At 41.0% G+C, this 18,442-nt stretch overlaps 1 protein-coding gene across 2 annotated transcripts in view; it reads right to left on the bottom strand.

Annotated features, from left to right (window-relative positions):
- The window catches only part of si:ch211-26b3.4 (connector enhancer of kinase suppressor of ras 2), a 49,829-nt gene that overhangs the window by 26,320 nt on the left and 5,067 nt on the right, over positions 1 to 18,442 (bottom strand). For both annotated transcript variants that reach the window (XM_046031611.1, XM_046031612.1), the window contains exons 2-8: positions 14,190 to 14,392; positions 12,950 to 13,037; positions 11,723 to 11,764; positions 6,284 to 6,403; positions 5,572 to 5,631; positions 5,354 to 5,422; positions 1,169 to 1,315 (exon numbers count right to left, since the gene is read on the bottom strand). In XM_046031611.1, the coding sequence (XP_045887567.1) occupies positions 1,169 to 1,315; positions 5,354 to 5,422; positions 5,572 to 5,631; positions 6,284 to 6,403; positions 11,723 to 11,764; positions 12,950 to 13,037; positions 14,190 to 14,392 (729 nt within the window). The remainder of the gene's footprint in view (positions 1 to 1,168; positions 1,316 to 5,353; positions 5,423 to 5,571; positions 5,632 to 6,283; positions 6,404 to 11,722; positions 11,765 to 12,949; positions 13,038 to 14,189; positions 14,393 to 18,442) is intronic.

The raw sequence follows: 18,442 nt of genomic DNA, 5'->3' as shown, positions 1-18,442 counted from the left end.
GCAACCTTGTTGTTACAGGCAGAGTGGGTGATGAAGTTGCAGTATGGTTATTACATGGTTTCTAGGCCATTTTAGAAACCATATCCACAAAACACTGGGAATCTGTAAGTCTCTGTAAGTCTCTCGTGTCAGCATAGATTCATATGCATACTGCTATATACTGCATTTATATGCTCACAGACATGTAGACACAAGACGTAGCTTCACAAAGCACTCAGAGAGCATCACACTAGCCCTCACCTCACCCCTACTCTATCCTTCTCAGCACATCTTCTTCTTCCTGTGCACCAAAAATGTGAGTGATCTTTCTGAGGTCTGTGTGAGTGACGGATTTACAAAGTATTTGCCCTTAAGTGAAATGTGTAGACCCGCTCAGAGCTGTAAGCTGTCAAACAATTGTTCCACGTTTTATACATAGTGAACGTTTACTCCCTTTTTAAAATGAGATGTCCTTTGGGGCAAAGGTTGGATGAATCAGGACAGAAGTCACAGTAAATCTGAATGTGAGTGGGAGCACGGATGGACCCTTTGGTGACCCTGTACTCTCTCCTGAGCAGGAAGTCCATGCCACAACCGTGTAAGTGCAAATATTATATATATACCCCCCCCCCCCCAACTCTAATTTGGGTTATCTCTAAATAAACTAATATGCTTTTGGTATGCATATTATCTCTTCAGGTGGAGGATTGGCTTCCAACACATTTGTGAATGGCTTTGAACTGTGCCAGCAATATGGCAGGCTGTGAAAAACCCCCACAAGAGATTTGTTGAAATACTCAACTGGAGGATTGATGCAAGGTCAAACAGTGAACAAGTGTCCTTTGAAAATATTTGTTTAAAATGCCAGTAGGAGAACACAGAGTGTGGGCAGTAAAAAAAAAAAAAAAAGAGCTGAGAGTGAGTCAAATTTTAAGCCAGAGGTACAACACAGTTCCATCCTACCTCAAAACCTTAACTGTAAGGACAAGAATTGTTCAGGTATAGTACATGTATAATACTGATTGGAAGTGTGTTTGAATTTCAATTTCTTGCTCCTTTGTTAAAATTTCAAATACAGTACTATTTGGAGAGCAGCATGTCATTGAATCAGCACTTTTTAGGCCCAGGATGCGGGGAATATCTTGTTATAATACTGGAGTTAAGGCGTCCACATGTTGCTGGTGTTTACCTGCAGACCCAGTGGTTTCCAGCGGACATTCCTGAGCAGAGCCGGGGTGGAGCTCAGGGTGTTCTGGGGCCTTTTCTTCAGCGTGAGGATGACTCCGCATGGGTCTTCTCTCAGAGCGTTGACCAGGTTCTTCAGCTGCCAGCCAACCTGAGGAGCACACACACTGGGCTATCGAAACAACGGCTACAAACCACAACCACACACACACGCGGTAGGCTACTCGATGCACTGGGAGCAACCAAATCTGCTGAGGAAAACCACCACGCACGAAAATTAAGCTTTTTATACTGTTGCTGCAAACCACTCCATACATACTACCTGTTTAAAACACCTCATGCTACTATTTAACATGGAGTTACAAGGACCATATTAATTCTTTATACTGTATATAATCGATTACCTCTATTATATTTTCAGACCTGTATGTTCTGTGAATTGTGGTATAAAGTCAGACCAAACGCATGGGAAAACCACTACTACTTTTTAATGATGAAGCACCACCATGTGTCTTATAAAGAGCTTAACATTTTTCCTGAACAGTGGGGCATATAAATAAATTTATTTTATTCCTCAACAATCTTTACCAACTTTGGTGCTTAAAGTATTTGAATGAGCCCATAAAATATTTTTCTCCACAATTGGTTGCTAAATTCTTCTGAATGTGGCCTAATTGTTTCAAGTTTTTATACACCTAGCTGAAATGAATTCAGCCCTGTAATACATCGTACCTTCATGGTTATCATGTTCAGTTTTTGTTGAAACTGTTTTAGAGAGGTGTTGATTCAACGACTGCACCCTCCAAAATTTGTGGTACTGTTGTACTGTTTTGTGTAATTACGGGCGTTTCTAATATTTGGTATAGCCACATCAATATAAGTGGGGTGAACAAAATCTTAATCACACTTCTCAGTATAAAACAATACAGTTTAAGCATACGCCTGAAAGTTTCCCTGTATGGCACTACAGCAACATGATACATTTTAACAGCTATAACCTAGTTGTATGACTCAGAAAATCTGGATTCACCAGCAGATTAAAAGCAAATTAAAACAATTTGTGCAGCCTTGGCAGTAAGGCAAAGGTTGACAGTGGGCTTCCTAGCTTCACTATATGGTTCAGGTGATATCCAGGATAATCCCAACAGACACACCTAACTGTTGCATAAAAACTCAACAAACCACTATGCCTCAGACGTGTTCCCTTTGTCCCCTCTTTACTAAACATGTTAAACTAAATATTCCTCGCCAAACCAGTCATTAAACTTTGTGGCTACCAAGGCAGCAAGACACAACAACTACGCACCACACTGTCCTAGTACCACTGGTCTGAAAATCATGTTGAAATAAGGGGTGGCTTAGTAAGTATTGTAAAGTTCTAAGCAAGAGAGAGAGAGATGGTAAAAGAGAAAGAAAAGAGTAAGTGCTGACTACAGTTTTTCCTCGTGGTTCCGGCCAGCCTGTCTCCAGAGCTCTCAGCACTCGTCAGGCCATTGATTGGTTACACTGGTCTCAGCTACTGGACGTGTCCGCAGAGGCCACCTCGCTCACACACATTAACCCACACTCACCCACACACAGACAGAACTGTTTTGACCTTACTCCTGGCGTGATCTTGACCAGCCTATGTCAGCCTTTAGCAGCCAGTCTCCTGTTCTCCCTGGCCCAGTCCAGAACTCTGGGTTCAGCCAGCGTTCACCAGCACCACAAGCTGCCACGGAAGTAAGTTACTAGGCTACTGTATGTTTTGTCCTGTTCTGTCAGCTCAAACAAAAGGGGGAACACAAAAGCACATTTGGATTCACCAAGACTGCGATCATTCATTTGTGATCTGATTTATCAACTGTAATTTAGAGTGACAGAAATAGGGCTAGGTATCAAACCCAACATACTGAAACGATAGTGTCTGTCTATCAAAAAACAAAAAGTAATGAGTAATATAAAAAAATTTAAAAAGTACTTTGGCTTCTTTTATTAAAGGAACAGTTCTACATTTTGGGAACTACACTTAATTTAACTTTTTTTTAAACACTAAGACGAGAAGATCAATATCGCTCTGTACGTTTAATATGAAGCTAGAGAGCATTAGCATAGAGACTGGAAGCAGGGGAAAGCAGCTAGCCTGCTCTGTCCATAGGTAAATAAAACATGCCTACAAGTACCTCTAAAGCTAATTAACATGTTATATCTTGTTTGTTTAGGATAGTTGTGTTTCCAGTCTCTATACTAAACTAAGCTAAGCTAACCCTCTCCTGGCTAAAGGTTCATATTGAATGGAGTGGTACCACTTCTAAATCTGTTCCATTCAATTTATCTGACTCCTGGCAAGAAAGTGAATGAGTGTATTTCCCAAAATGTGGACCTAATGCTTTAACAAAAGAAGCCAAAGTCCTCAAAATGTTTTCCTTTAGCACAGCCTTTGCTAGAGTTGGGAAGGGAAATCCTGAATTAATTGAAGTGAAAGTGAACTGAACTGGACCTTGATCATGCTAAACTTCTCAACCCTTGTTAAATCCACCACAGTGGTGGACAGCACACAGTGTATGTTAACAACAAACATAAAGCCTATCCTAACCAGGCCAGTTTAGAACTGCTCTGTTATGCAAATATGGAGATAGCAGAGGGAAAACAGGGAGAGACCTACCGAAATAGTAATAGAGTATAAACTGCTGCTGGAGAGGTTTTTCAAATCCCCGGGGTCTTCATTATTTTCCCAGATGCTATTACTTCCACGTAATTATGTTGCTCTTCAAACAATCGGTTTGTTATTTGAGCAGATGTCACATTTTACCTCAAAAGAGAAGCTAAGCTAAAAACTGCGAGTCCTGTTTTGAAGTGGGTCTCAAACAGAAGCTTATGCATAGACATGAAGGCAGCACTGTTGCTAAATACGTGGGATTGGGCTACATAATGATTCTATAATGTAATAGGATTTGTTCATTCAATATTCACCCTAATCTAATTTTTAAATATGGAGCCTCACTAGATAAACTTATCAGCCCTGATGTTGACAGAGAGTTTGCTGGTAATGTGTATCCATCTTCTCTCCTCAACAGCTCAATTTAGGTTTGAAAAAAGGTATAGTGATGTGAGACTTTCCTCTGCTTTTCGCCTCCTTACTCCCCTCCTTTTCTTTTCATCCTCTTCTTCCTCTCCCTAAAAGTCCCTCTTTCCTTCCTCCTCCCTTTTTTGCTCAGCCTCGTCACAGCATCCCCTGGCTACTTCACCCCTTTTCCCCATCACACACACACACACACACACACACACACACACACACACACACACATACACACACACACACACACACACACACACACACACACACACACACACACACACACCTTTGTCTCCCCCTGCTTATCTCCACCCCCAGAGTGAGGGATCAGAGTGGTGAGGGTCTAGCGGTGGGAGTAATGAGGGGTTGGAGCTGAGAGCCTGGCAGGGTGCGATCTGCACTGTCACCCCGAGGAGAGAGCGGGAGAGAGATAACACATGGCTCCCTCACACGTCCATCAATGCCACTCCCCAGCACTTTCATGCATGCTTTCGCGTGAGCAGCATCTATCCAGACGTAAGAGGAAAAAGCACACAAAAGACGTCTACACACAGACACAAACCTCTTCTTCCCCCCTCAGAAATCTCAAATAAACGCTGGAACAAATCGTTTGTGCCAGAGCTGACAGCACAGGCAATAGACAGCGCGCTCAATCACATGCTCTCACAAGGCACCGTTCCATTTAAAATGGCTGCCCATTTTTTGTGCTTCTGTCTGATGTGATGAGTTGAAGGCAGAAATACAACTTATTCAAGTCTGAAAGTGGAACTGGGTTCACGTTTCAAACCAGACTCCTCCTGCAGGGGTTTCTTGCGACAATGGGAACAAATTCCAGAAAGAGTGAGCTGACAATCACACTGGACTGAACAAAGGTCTTGTAACAATCGTCCTATAATCTGCTCCTGCAGCAAGTCTAATTAGCCTACATAGCGACACAGGCACAGGACAGGAAGCACCATGGCGCCAATGGTGGTGGTGGTGGTGGTAGCACACATAATGTACCTTGACATCTCCTCATCATAGCACAGAATGGAGATAGTTTGCAGTGCGTTTTCAAAGTGGAAATACATGGAAAGTACATTTCCTGTAATTCTTTATGACTATCGCGTTGTGTTTAGAAGCTTTTTTACTCACCACTGTCTGGTGGTTGACTTGGATCACCTCGTCCCCTGCATGGATCTTCTTACACTGGTCTGCTGGAGACTGCGGAGGCAGAAGTTGGAGAGGAAAAGGACAATGGAAACAAACCCAGGAAATATTAAGGCATGGATTCATTGTCAGTGTGGAAGTTGAGAGCATAAATTGTGGCTGGCGGAGTGTCAAGCTTCCGAGTGAGTGAAACAAAAACTCACATTCTCTGTGGTGCCAGTGATAACGTGGAGTCCATCGTACGTCGATTTGATATACATCCCCTGAAACACAAGCACACACAGCCAGGGAGGGAGGATTCAGTACAATAGAAAGCACCCAGGATAACACAATATTTATGTTTTATATCTTTGAGTATGTGTCTATACGGATGGGTAACCAATTAAAAGACTAACAAACATGAAGTTTCTTAGCAAGAGGTGACAAAAAGCTTCCAGAACATCTTCGATAATCCTTGCGATTGATTCTTCATAGAAGTCTTTACACTTTACACTGTAAACTCTACTATCTCATTGTGTGTTTTGATGGTCTAACATGTCAGTCGAAAATCTCCCACTGGTGCTCCATTGGGTTGACTTTGAAGGTTGTAGTGTATGAGTGTAGACTCTCAGTTCATCTTCACCTGTACCTGAACTTTAACCTGCTGAAAACTCTTGACTTAAGACTTAAAACAAACACATTCAAGTCTCAAGTTTTGACTTTATGAAGTCCTGTAACGATAAATAATGAATAAGATGGCAAAAGGCAGGTGTTGCATATTTACACCTTGAATATTTAATTATTAGTCCTGTGCATTGAAGAGGCTTGGATTCAATTATGTAACAGCCTTATTAACTTTGAAAGAAAACCATTGATTAGTGCTGCTTTAAAACTGCTCTGGTGGATACGTGTGTGTCTGCTCAGTTGTGTCCTTACCAGTCCTTCACTGGGCATGATGCTGGTAAGGTGAACCACCTCCAGATGGGCTGACTGAGAGACCAGAGAGTCTGATGACAGCGAGATGATGTGGTCACATATCCCTGCTAAGGTCTTACACTGGAAATGGCACCACAGGTAATGAAACCAGAGGGGGAAAATGACAGGAAAAGAGAGAGAGTGAGTGACAAAAAGAAAAAGACAGAAAGTTATTGAGATTGGTTTTGGTCCGCGAGGGATTCTGTGACCTAGCTGGAGGAGGTGAAACAGAAATCATTTCATCAGATTGTTCCACATCGCCACTTCCATCACTCCAGCACACAAACTGTTTCCTGTCACAGTCTGTCCACAGGCATGCCCACAAGACACTGTCACAGACAGAACAACACATCACCGATACCAGCCAACCCCGGGGTGCCCAGATGACATTTTCTAAATTACAGAGCACAGATTTCATTTGGTGACATCTGTAATTTTTTATTGGAAGATAAGGGCTATTTCACGTCAGCTAAACAAAACGCGACATATTGCAGAGTGGTTATATTATCTAAGCTGTATTTTTTTTTTTTTACACTGCCCTTCAATTTCTAATGCATATTACCCATCTGAGTGCATCTGAGCAAATACGGCAAATAAAAAAGCATAACCTTGCCTTTGTTCTAAATAAACCTTGACTGTTTTTCAGGCTATTTGTCTGCTTGGTCACGCATGCAAGTTAATTTATCATCAGTAACATCTCTGCCTTCTAATCTTGGCTGACTGACTGCAGTGGGCTTACAAAGACTGTTACCCTGGTTATCCTGCCTCATTGCATTGCTGCTTAGCACATACACACACACACACACCCACACATACAAACACACACGTACGCTGGAACGTAACAGACATACATCTAAGAGAATATACATCGTCTACATTCACACAAGCAGCATGACAGTGATGAACCCTGCATAAAATAATCTTCTGATCTCAATCTTAATGAGCAATTACCGGATTATAGTGATGAAATGAACAGAGATGTTCAACAGACTCACACACAAACACACACACACACACACACACACACACACACACACACATTATATAGCTCAGAGCCTATGATTCATTCAGTGTGAGAGAAAAGGTGGAGGCTCTTCAGTGAGCTGGCTATGTGATGCTGTGCTTACTCTCACACACGCACACATATACACACCCTCCTTTTCTGGGTCAGTTATTTGAACGTTACACTGCTTGTTTAGTTTTCTGTTGATACAATAATATTATGTTCTAGTCAACGTGTACATATTACGCAATGGGATACCCAGGACTGTTCATGGCATCCACAGACACCAAACAACACATTGTGATTTAAAAAATGAAAGGGGAAATAAATAGGGGAAGAGAAGAAGCAGAGTATATCTAATCCCGCCTATAGAGCCATAAATAACGTGTGAAGTCTCCAGCTGGAAACCACAGCAAGTGACAATGTTCTGGCTCTGCTTGTATCCCTCTTTGACCATTGGACTAATAGTCTTGACCTGGGATTAACAGGGGCCAAGAGACAAAAGGGCCAGTTACCAGAGACTCTCAACCCCTCCAGCTCTGACACACCCACCCTGGATCTGACACGCCTTTGGAGAATCAGAGCGCAGATTATAGGCAAAGTTAACTTATGTGGCTGGCTGACATGAGGTTTAAGAGCAGTCAAACAGAAAGCCAGACATAGTACGCTGCCAAATGGATTAAGCTCTGGCTGCACACTAGCCACCCCCCCCACCCCCACCTCCACCACCTCCCTCATTCTCTTGTGTGCTTTCATTCCTCACCGACTTACACCTTCTCTCATGCACACACACATCAATGCATGTTTACATGCTAACCAACACAGAGCGCGGCACAGAGAAAAATGGAGGGGGTGAGTAGGTGAGTGGAAGAGAGGAGCAGAAAGGCGGTGGGAGGGAGAGTCGGGGAGGAAAGGGGAGAAAACAAGGGAAAACACACAAGTAGGACAGTCTTACGTAATTCCTCTCATCCTTATGCATGCATGCACATAAAACACACACACACACTCATACACACTTCACGCTCCATCAGACACACAGACTCACACATGCTCATATCTTACCACCCCCCTCCCACACACACACGCACACACACACACACACACACACACACACACACACCACACACAACACAACAAACACTATCCATATCCATCTGATTGCTGCGGGCCGTAGTCTGGAGGAGAGCAGAGTAGCAGTGAGTTTTGCATTATTGAGCAGAAGCTGACAAATGTACAACTACCACTACAGTAGCTACAGCAGAGCTGACCAGAGCATTAAACAGTGTCTGAACCCTATGCTGGATGCACCCTGGAGACTCTCATATTGTATTCCTGACTGGATCAATGCGATACATGCATTACTTAAGTAAAACTACCAATACCACCACGTGAAAAGACTCAATTACAAGTAAAAGTCCTGCATTTGTTTCTATAATTCATTAACATTTACATCAGAATTAAGAGCTAATTGTACTTAGGTATCAAACTGGATCCTTTTAGAGTAAGGCAAGGCAAGGCAAGTTTATTTGTATAGCACAATTTAACAATAAGGTAATTCAAAGTGCTTTACATAAAACATAAAAGCAACAGGGAAATATGGTACAGTACAGTAATTTCTATTATTGGATATTACTAATGCATTCCACTGTAAGCAGCATAATAATGTTGTGTAGCTCATTTTAACTACTTTAAGTAATGATGTCATTATCATATTATTGGGTGGTTTAATCTGTAAAAATGTGTATTTCATAAGATGGCCCTGTTTATGTGAAAAACATTTTAGTTTGAATCAGTGTAGTAAAGTACAATATTCTCTGTCAAATACTAATGTACTACATACGTTTCATCACTGGTCTGTTATGCAGTTTTCTGATAGTTAGTTATTAGTTATTCATCTTTACTAAACACGTGGTTTATCCCACATTTGGCTTAAGAGACACTACTGTATGGCAAACATCCGACACACAGCAAAGATTTTCCACTTACTCATACTCAAACCAAGAGAAAGACTGCCATCCACCAACCCCTGAACTATCAGCACTAGTGTGCAGCCACACTTTGCGCACTTTAAGCATTAAACACTTAATTTCCTGCATTCTGTAGACATTTTCTGCACCAATGTATGGTGGAAATGTCTTTATTAATATGAAGGGAAACAAAGTTAAGGTGTCAGGTGACAATTCAAAATATAAAAATATATATGTGCACATGTGTTTCTTCTATATTTCAGTAGAATTGCATATTTTCTTGTTGTGCATTGTTTTATTTTTTATTCTATATTCCTTGTAGCAAGCTGTTTTTTCAGAACATTTTTAACAAAAGCTTTAAAAAAGTGATAGAGACATTCTGATTCTGACCTGTCCCCAGCGTCCCTATGACACGACACCTATCTGTCAATATTTTTAAATGTCCCGCACCATCCAGGCTGTGAGTGGTCGGTTCCCGAAAAGTGACATTGAAGAGCTACATTCAGCACACGGCTGCTTGAAAGGAACCCGAGCTTCTCTTCTCCCTCGTGTCTTTCCGCCGACATAGATTAGCAGGCAGACGAGAACGGGAACAGGCGAGCGTCACGTAGCGCCCAGAGACCCTGATACGGAGAGGGCAGTGGAGAGTACCAGCAGCTTGGGAGAAGTCCCGGTACGCCATAGAGTAAAATGTCGAGTTGCAGGTAGTGGTACTGCCTACCGGTGCGTACCTGGCCCACTTCAAGCACTGGCAGTAAGGTAGTTAGTTAGCAGATTAGTTAGCAATCTAGCTTAATCCGTTAGTTTTCAATTCCATGTCAAAAATGTAGCGCACCCCACTATGACTTAAGAGCTACATTATTTCATGGAATAGCCTATACAGAAAGACAGAAACATCTTTTCTAATTTGTGTCCATTTTCGTCTCCTAGGCTTCTCTCCAAGTAAATGGATAACTTGTCTGAATAGCCCTGTCCATGGTCCATTCAAAAAATGATCAAATGTATGTTTTCTTTTTCTTATTAAACAATATATTGCAATGGTTCCCAATAAACACGGAAATAGAAAATAAATAGGAACAAATTGTATGCCATTAAGAGGACACATTTGACTAGCACTTTCCTTCTTCCAAATGGAAATACTGTCCAGATCTCATCATCTTCATCCCATATGTGCGTTTGTATGTTCCTATGTGTGTTTGTGTGTGGTGTATGGTTTAGTGGTAGCTTCACTTCATCTCAAACACATATAAACAAATATAATGAAGGAAACAGTATCTAAAAAGAAACACCTCCTCTCTCTCTCTCTCTCTCTCTCTCCCTTCATGCTGTCTCCCTATTTCACACATAAACCTCCCACACATAACAGTCTTAGTTGAGTGTAGCCTTTAGTCTGGCACCCAGGGTTTTGTGTGTGTGTTTGTGTATGTGAGTGAACACATGTGCAGAGCCATTTAAATATTTGAATTTGCCTGATGTCACTGTGCCATTTACAGACCTGTGACAACAGAGGTAAACGACAACCACGAGGTGGACAACCACGACCAAAAAGCTAAGAGGGGAGCAATTTCAACAGGGGGGACATCGTAGCACAGGGAGACCAACATCTTAAATGCAGTCTCAGGATTAGTTTTATTTATAGAAAAATCTAATTTATATACATATTCAATATACTGACAGAACATCCGATCTGGGATTTATTTCTTGGCATAAAATGCTCAGATATTTTTCTGTGAACTCCCCTCGCCAACATTTTATTTGGTTTCCTCCACCTGACCTTGAATGACAGCAGGAAGTGTCCCAGTCCAACTGTCAGCCCGGATCAGACACTAGCTGCTCACTCGGTTTCACACATGGACACAGACAGTTCTCCATCATACATGCATGCACGCACACATAGACACACACACACACACACACACACACACACACACACACACACACACACAGATGCTAAACTGGAGCTTTCAAAAGGCCCCAAGCTCGCTTGCACTTTAACATGCACAATGTTCTACCACAAATTCCCACAAAAACACACAGCACTCTGACATGCACACACACACACACACACTCAAACACACTCCCACACAGAAAACATGTACATAGGCAAACATTTTACATCTGTGCCTCTTTTCAGTGTGTTTTTGAATTTGTCTTTGAATCATTGCAACTGCAGTTTGAAATTCAGCTAAATTATATACAGCTCATGTGTGATGTGACGAGAGCGAAGGATGCTGAAATAAAATCTGACTATACTGTATACAATAGGATAGTAGTCTTGTTGTGTCTATATTATCTACCCATTTAATAGCTGTCATTGTTAAATGTGCAATGGTGCCTCTTCCCTGTTTTTCGCTGATGGAACCAGGCCCAGACCTTTGAATCATTATTGATATTTTAATAAGAATGTGACATTTTAAAACAGATACTTACCACATGGAGAATCTTATTCTCTGTCTCATACACAGTGCAATCCTGTAAAACGAGAAGAAGACAGAAAGGGAGAGAAGAAGAAAACATGAGATGGAACATCCGCGCAGAGGCTCAAGTATCTCCCTCCTCCAATTATAACAACCAGGAAAAGACGGAAATAGGGAAAAGAGATGGCTGACAGGAAGACATATAGATGACTTCTTTTTCAATTGAGAACATCAGCAGTCAGCTATCCAATTTCTAACCTTCCACAAAATGCATTTTTCTTTATAACCTAGGCAGACTAAAACATTGGATTGACCAGTTCTTGCTGTCTGGAGCTCCATGTGCCTCTCCAGGATTTAGAAACTACGGTATTTGAACATGACAGATTGTTATTTAACGATAGCTGATAGTTAATCTATTTCTGGGAAAGCAGCCCACTGAATCCACCAGATGTGCATGGTAGAAGTTAATTCATCTGTTTGATGCATTAGTGCGGGCAGTGCTGCCACCTTTGTCTGTCTTGCTGCACCCTGGCAGCCACATGTTCGTTTGGCCCATTGTGGACCTACGGTGGCCCCTTTCTCCCCTCCCTCCTCTGGCCCTTGTAAGAGAGGATGGGTGTTATCTGCTCAGCTCCAGGACTCACTCTGGGCACACGTACAAACACACTCTCACGCACTCTAAGCAGGCTCTTACAGGGAGGCTGTGGATGGGGTCCAGGAGAGCAGACATAGTTCCTGTCCAAAGAATGAGATTTCTACAGTAGAGTGTGTACGCATGCACCTTCAGTTTTTTTTTTAATGCATTTGTGTGTGTAAGTGTGGTGAATCTACACGAGGGAGCGAGCCAGAGGGGGAGCAGAAGGAGGACAGGAAACGAAGGGATTAGAGACCCCTACTTCATTCTCCATCACGGCCCATAAGTTAGGCAGAGGATGAAGTTTAACAGTGAGTCAATCAGCACTCTGCCTAAGGCTGTTACTGAGAGCTACTTGCCCCATCAGCCATGCTGCAAACAGCCTGTGGCAGTGGGCATATGTTCCACTCATAATCAAATCTATAGAAATGAGCCATAGACCAGAACAAGCTGTATCCGTATTGATGTCTTCAATCCAAACCCACTTTAGTTTTGCCCTTTCAATTGAAATCATGACCTTTATTATATGAGTGTAATGAATATGGACATGGTGGATTGTGCGATGTATGCTCCCGCGTGTTTGGAAGTGTGTGTGTGTTTAAATACCTGTTGTACAATAGTAGTTAATTCTAGGCAGAGCTGCACAATGTTGTTCTTCAGTAAGGAATACTCTGTCACACTGGCAAACGGAGACCTAAAGCAGACAAGAAAAGACAAAAACACAATTCCCACATAGTTCATAATCTGACAAATGCATCAGAGAGATTAAAAAATATGGTGGACTTTTCTAGAACCTTATTATATTTATTCTAAATTCTTGTTTTTGTCTGTCAAGAATTGGAAACGGAGTATAGTGTTTTTTTTTCTGCAGGTTGTCACAGGTTTCAAAATCAAACTTAGATGAATGTCAGCAAAACATATTCTATAAAAAAAACTTCCTTTGGTGTTTTAGTGTTATTTTGTTTTGTTCCATTCATTTATTTGCTAACAGAGGGATTTTAAAAGCTGTGATAGTTCACTGAGAGAGAGAAATAAAAGCTATTCTCTGCTCCTCTCAGAGCACAGGTGTAAGTGATAAAGACAAACAATAATATTTGGTTTTATATCGCAGCCAGGAGGCTATGCAAGCCAGGGATCTACTAAAGCTCAACATCGCTTTATTTGTATGTGTCCTCAGCTTCCTATGGTTACACCGTCACCATAACAACACATAAAATATCCATCTATGAATTGTGTTTCTGTATGAGGGGTAGAAAAAAATAACAGGAATATCTGATAATATAAAGCAAACCCCACATTACAAACTCTTTGAGGTTTATCATATTCCATTTTTATTGAAACTTTGTTGCAGAGGGAGATTGCAAGGTGTTCCTGTTATTTTGTAAGTATATTTCCCACCATCCCCGCGACCCTGTATGGATTTCCCACCATTTTCAACTACAACATTTCTTTTTTAAGAATTCACAGAGTTAAAGAAAAACAAAAAGGAGGATAGAAGTTTGGCAGATGTGTGTATTTTGATTTTGAGTTAAGTTTCAGTTCGGGGTATAAGAATCATTTAAAATGTATTTCTAATTTTAAGCACAAATGGCACAAGAAGCAGTGGAGAGACACTGAGTTTGCAGTTCCAAAATCTTTTTATTCTGTTATATTGTGAGCATAGCTGACAATGATTTGACCACAGATAGACTTAAAAATTAAAAACAGTAATAGCATTATAGTTGTACATTATTTATATATTTAGATTTTTGTTATCATCCTTACTTGATGAAAATTGGAGAAATTGTCCTAAAAATTAAAGGTCAAATTCCCAATTTCATTTTACAGCCTCGGATTATTTTCCTACCTGTCAAGCCAGGCTAGCAGGTTCTTGGCTGCACCAATCAGATCCACCACTGAGGTGAGGAAATCATTGGGTAGCCTCCGGGAAGCTCGTCCATCGTAGTGTCCACCCCTCCGCCGGCCCAGGATGAAGTTCTGAAGGTTCTTTGCCGAAGCATTCAGCTTGTGGGACAGAGTCCGGAGATTCTCTGTCTCTAGGCCGTAGTTCTGGAGGACAAACAGAGGGATTCATTTATAATCACATTATATTTGTCAGATGTTTTAAAAGCTTGTCTACACACAGAAGGCATTTCAGATGCTGTTTCCAGTTGTCCATCTCGGGGAGCAGCGTGTCTGACGGTATAGATATGCTTCTATTTTTAACCAATACAGCACAGACAGTGTTGCGGCTCACAGTTTTCACGTTTTTTTTTTTTTTTTTTACGTGACCTGAAGTGTATTTTTTTGCTGACGTACATTCAATGTGTGCCTGAACGCACCTCATAGATTTGCTGCTCTGCTAACGTGCTTCCTTTGCTAGGAAAGGTCAAAGAAATAGTTCACCATTTTGGAATCTTTCTGAGAATTTGATGAAAAGATTGATACTACTCTCATATCTGTGCGTTACGTCCTATCGAGCTGGAGTCAGGACGTGGTTAGCTCATAGCCTAAAGAAACAGCTGGCTATAGGCTCTCTCCCAAGTTCAAAAATACGCCCACAAACTCGTCTTTTGTGTTGGTAGGCAATTTTTTTGGAGATAACAAGGCAAGCTGTCTTCTTCTGCTTCTGCAGAGGAATGCAGAATTACATGTTATTTATTTTGCATTATGTAAGTTATGAGCCACAACATAACTTACACATATGTATTTTTATCTGTCTAATAAGGATGAACTTTCCTCAAGTTCTATAGGTTAAACAGAAAAAGTATCTACTGTGATTGAACCACAAATGGTTATTCTGAGTGGAATGAACTGAAATTAGAATTACTATCTCTGAACAACCATTAGCATTTTCATAAAACAGCTCTCTTTGCACTAATACAAGAACACCAAGCTGGTCGAGTAGCCCATTACTGCACTGTGACCCTTTTAAATGAACACACACACACACACACACACACACACACACAGACCTACTGAGCCACATTGCTCATCGTCCCTGGGCATCTCCAGTCATGTCCTGGCTGACAGAGCCTGATTTCTGCTGACACAAAGGCTACAAACACACACACACACACACACACACACACACACACACACTTGTATAGTCAAATACACAGGCTGAGCTAGACATATCTATTCCTCCTCTGCCTCAAGAGCTATTCTAAACAGTCACGACCACAGTGACTACAAAGGAGAGAGGGTTTCACAGTGGCAGCGGAGACAGAGAGAGAGAATTGAGGGAACTGAGGAACTAAAGAGGCAGAAGACAAGTGGGAGAGAGAGCACCCAGCTATGCATCTCACTGAAACTGGGTCATGCAAACACTGTGTTCTGCATAATGTTCTGTATTCTGCGTAAATGTAGATGTATACATGAACTTGGAGCATACATGTTGGCACAGCTGTAATTAGCCTGTCGATGTGAAGCTGTGTGTGGCTCTCTCTAGAGAACAGGGCGCTGAGATGAAGCGCGGGAATCAGCCCTGTGTCGACTGCCTGAATGACTGTGTGTGTGTGTAAGAAGAAAGAGAGAGAAATCATTTGAGCAGTGTGTCCATATGAGTGCCCGTGTGTGTCAAATCAATACAGTAAGAGGGCGATGCCATTAGAGCAACCCAACCCCCCCCCCCCCCCACACACACACACAGACACACACACACACACACACCTTCTTGTCGATGTAGTTGCCATAGCAGCCATGTGTGGAGTAGCCTGTCCTCTATGCTGATATTTCTACCATTGTTCGCAGAATCACACTCAGACATCGTTTCATGAAATGTTCCAGCAAAAAAGGAGGGCTTCACCATTTAATACTTTTCTTTTCAGAAGCATTAATCACTCTTCCTCTACTGTAGATTCACTACATACAGAAGCTTTTGCAGAACACTTGCACCAATATGTAGAGTATCTAACCTCTATTAATCAGGAGGTTATCGACTCGTGTGTTGCTCTCAGCTAGGAAGATCTGGGTTCACTGCTTAGCTCAGGCAGACGAGCTTTGTATAATGAGTGAATTTTAAATGTTTACTGCAGGTTTTTCTTATTACCCAAAACAAGTCCAGTTACAGTTTTCTTCTACTGGGTTCTAGTTTAAAAATAAAAACAGCGCTTTTTTTCTCTTGATTGTCATATAACAAGAGCTGTTTTCAGCTACTGAAATACAGAATACACATTATGAAGCAGTACATGGTTTGATTTGTTTGTAATGACATTTTCTTAGGAGACTGTTTCAAACAAAGTTTTTTAATTCATATTTGTATCATTCATAATTCATATAGTGACTATAACCAAAGTGCTATAACAAAAAACAAACAAACAAGGGAGAGAACAGTAAGACTAAAATGACACATACAGAAATGACAGAAACATGCATACAAACACACACAGAGTCAAAGGGCAAAAGATACAAGTAGGAGTGAGTGAGTGGAGGGGTCAAACGATGATGAAGGATGCTCCCTCAGAGACCAGGGCCGAACCCAAAGATAACATTCAACATTCATTTTAGCTTTCCTATATGGAATATCTGAGGACACCTGTCTAAAAAGCTCAAATGTTCAAATGAAGATAAAAATGAATATAAATATAAAATCAATTTGGAGTCACACAGAGTAGCACTGAAAAGGAACCAACATAGAGAACTGACTCATCTGCGTGAAAGAGAGGAGATGGCGACATGAATCACTTTCTCAGAACAAAAACAAAAGTAAAATTGGGGCATAATTCCAAACATAATAACAAAGCTACCTAATTATCATTATGGATTATGCCAAGATATTTTAAATTTCAGAGTAGTAAAGTTTTAAGGCAGAACATGCTGTCATAAGTTTTCTACCGGGTGCTCTGGTTTCCTCTGTACATCTAAACATGAAGTTTGAACCTGTAAATTCCTAATAGATTATGAATTTGTTTGTCTGTGTTAACCCAAACAGACTTCTGAACTGTATATGGTGTCTTTCTGCCTTTTGTCCAGTGTCATTAGATAATGATGCCATTCCTCTACTGCTGACGAAGAAAAGGAAGGTATGGAAATCAAATGGATCCACGCTAACTGAATGGCACTTCTCATTGTTATTTAAAGTGATTGTTAGACCTTAGATGGAACTAAAGCTTGGTCTAGTATGATACATCAAATAGAAAAGAGAAGTGGGCCTAAAATAGAACCCTGGGGACACCACAAGGACTGAATGGTGAAAAGCAAATCTCAACCTCACCAGCTGATCCAGAGGGTGCAGAATAAAGTTACGATTTGTGTGATAGATTTCACAGAGATAACCGGGACTCAGCCAGGTACCAGATAGACACAATCTACAAGGTACAACAAGATCTGTGAAGGAAATAATAATTACATTTTTAAAAAGATAATACACAGAAGTTAACTAATCATTTCATTATACAAATACTAACTGTACACAGTATGTTACCTGTTTATGTATGTACCAATGGGAATTGGTACATACATAGAAAGCTGCTATAGCTGACTTTGAACTTTGACTTTGAATAAGTGCTTGAGAAAGAAAAGGTGTATTTGAAGTCCTTTTCTGTATGTTTTAATTTTGCAATTTTTGTGTAACTGGAATACAATATGTCTGTATGTAATTTATGCATGTCTTTCAATTCAGATTTTGGGATGAGCAGTCAATTTATTCTTAAGTTTTGCCTATTTCCCAGCAATTCACTGCACCCACTTAGCTTATATGCTAGAGGCCAAAACTCGAATGCATAGACATAAAAGGGACTTTTCCACATTTACAGCAGGAATGAAAGCTCAGTAAGTGCTTGGAACTTGCATTGATCAAGGGCCACAGAAGTTCCCCTTTTTTTACTGCAGAAAGTCATAATGGTTGAGCCAGGGGGACAGGGTTTTGCTTTCCTTATGACAGATTATTTTGCTGACAACAGTGAATTGTCCTTAAATATCCAAATATTCAGAGGTACTATAGAGCTGTGTCCCTTTCTTACCTGGAGAGTTGGCCTACAGTTAATGAAAGGTAGGAGGTCAGTTGAGACTTGCTTTCACAAAAAAACATTTACTCAACAAAATAATTGCTGAGATCTTGGAAATTCGTTACAAAAACAGACAAGTTGTAAACCAGCGAGTGAGCACACCCAAAAGGTT

Source organism: Micropterus dolomieu, linkage group LG19 (genome assembly GCF_021292245.1).
Source record: "Micropterus dolomieu isolate WLL.071019.BEF.003 ecotype Adirondacks linkage group LG19, ASM2129224v1, whole genome shotgun sequence".
NCBI lineage: Eukaryota > Metazoa > Chordata > Actinopteri > Centrarchiformes > Centrarchidae > Micropterus > Micropterus dolomieu.
The sequence above is the reverse complement of the archived record's forward strand: the minus strand, read 5'-3'. Positions and strand labels throughout refer to the sequence as shown.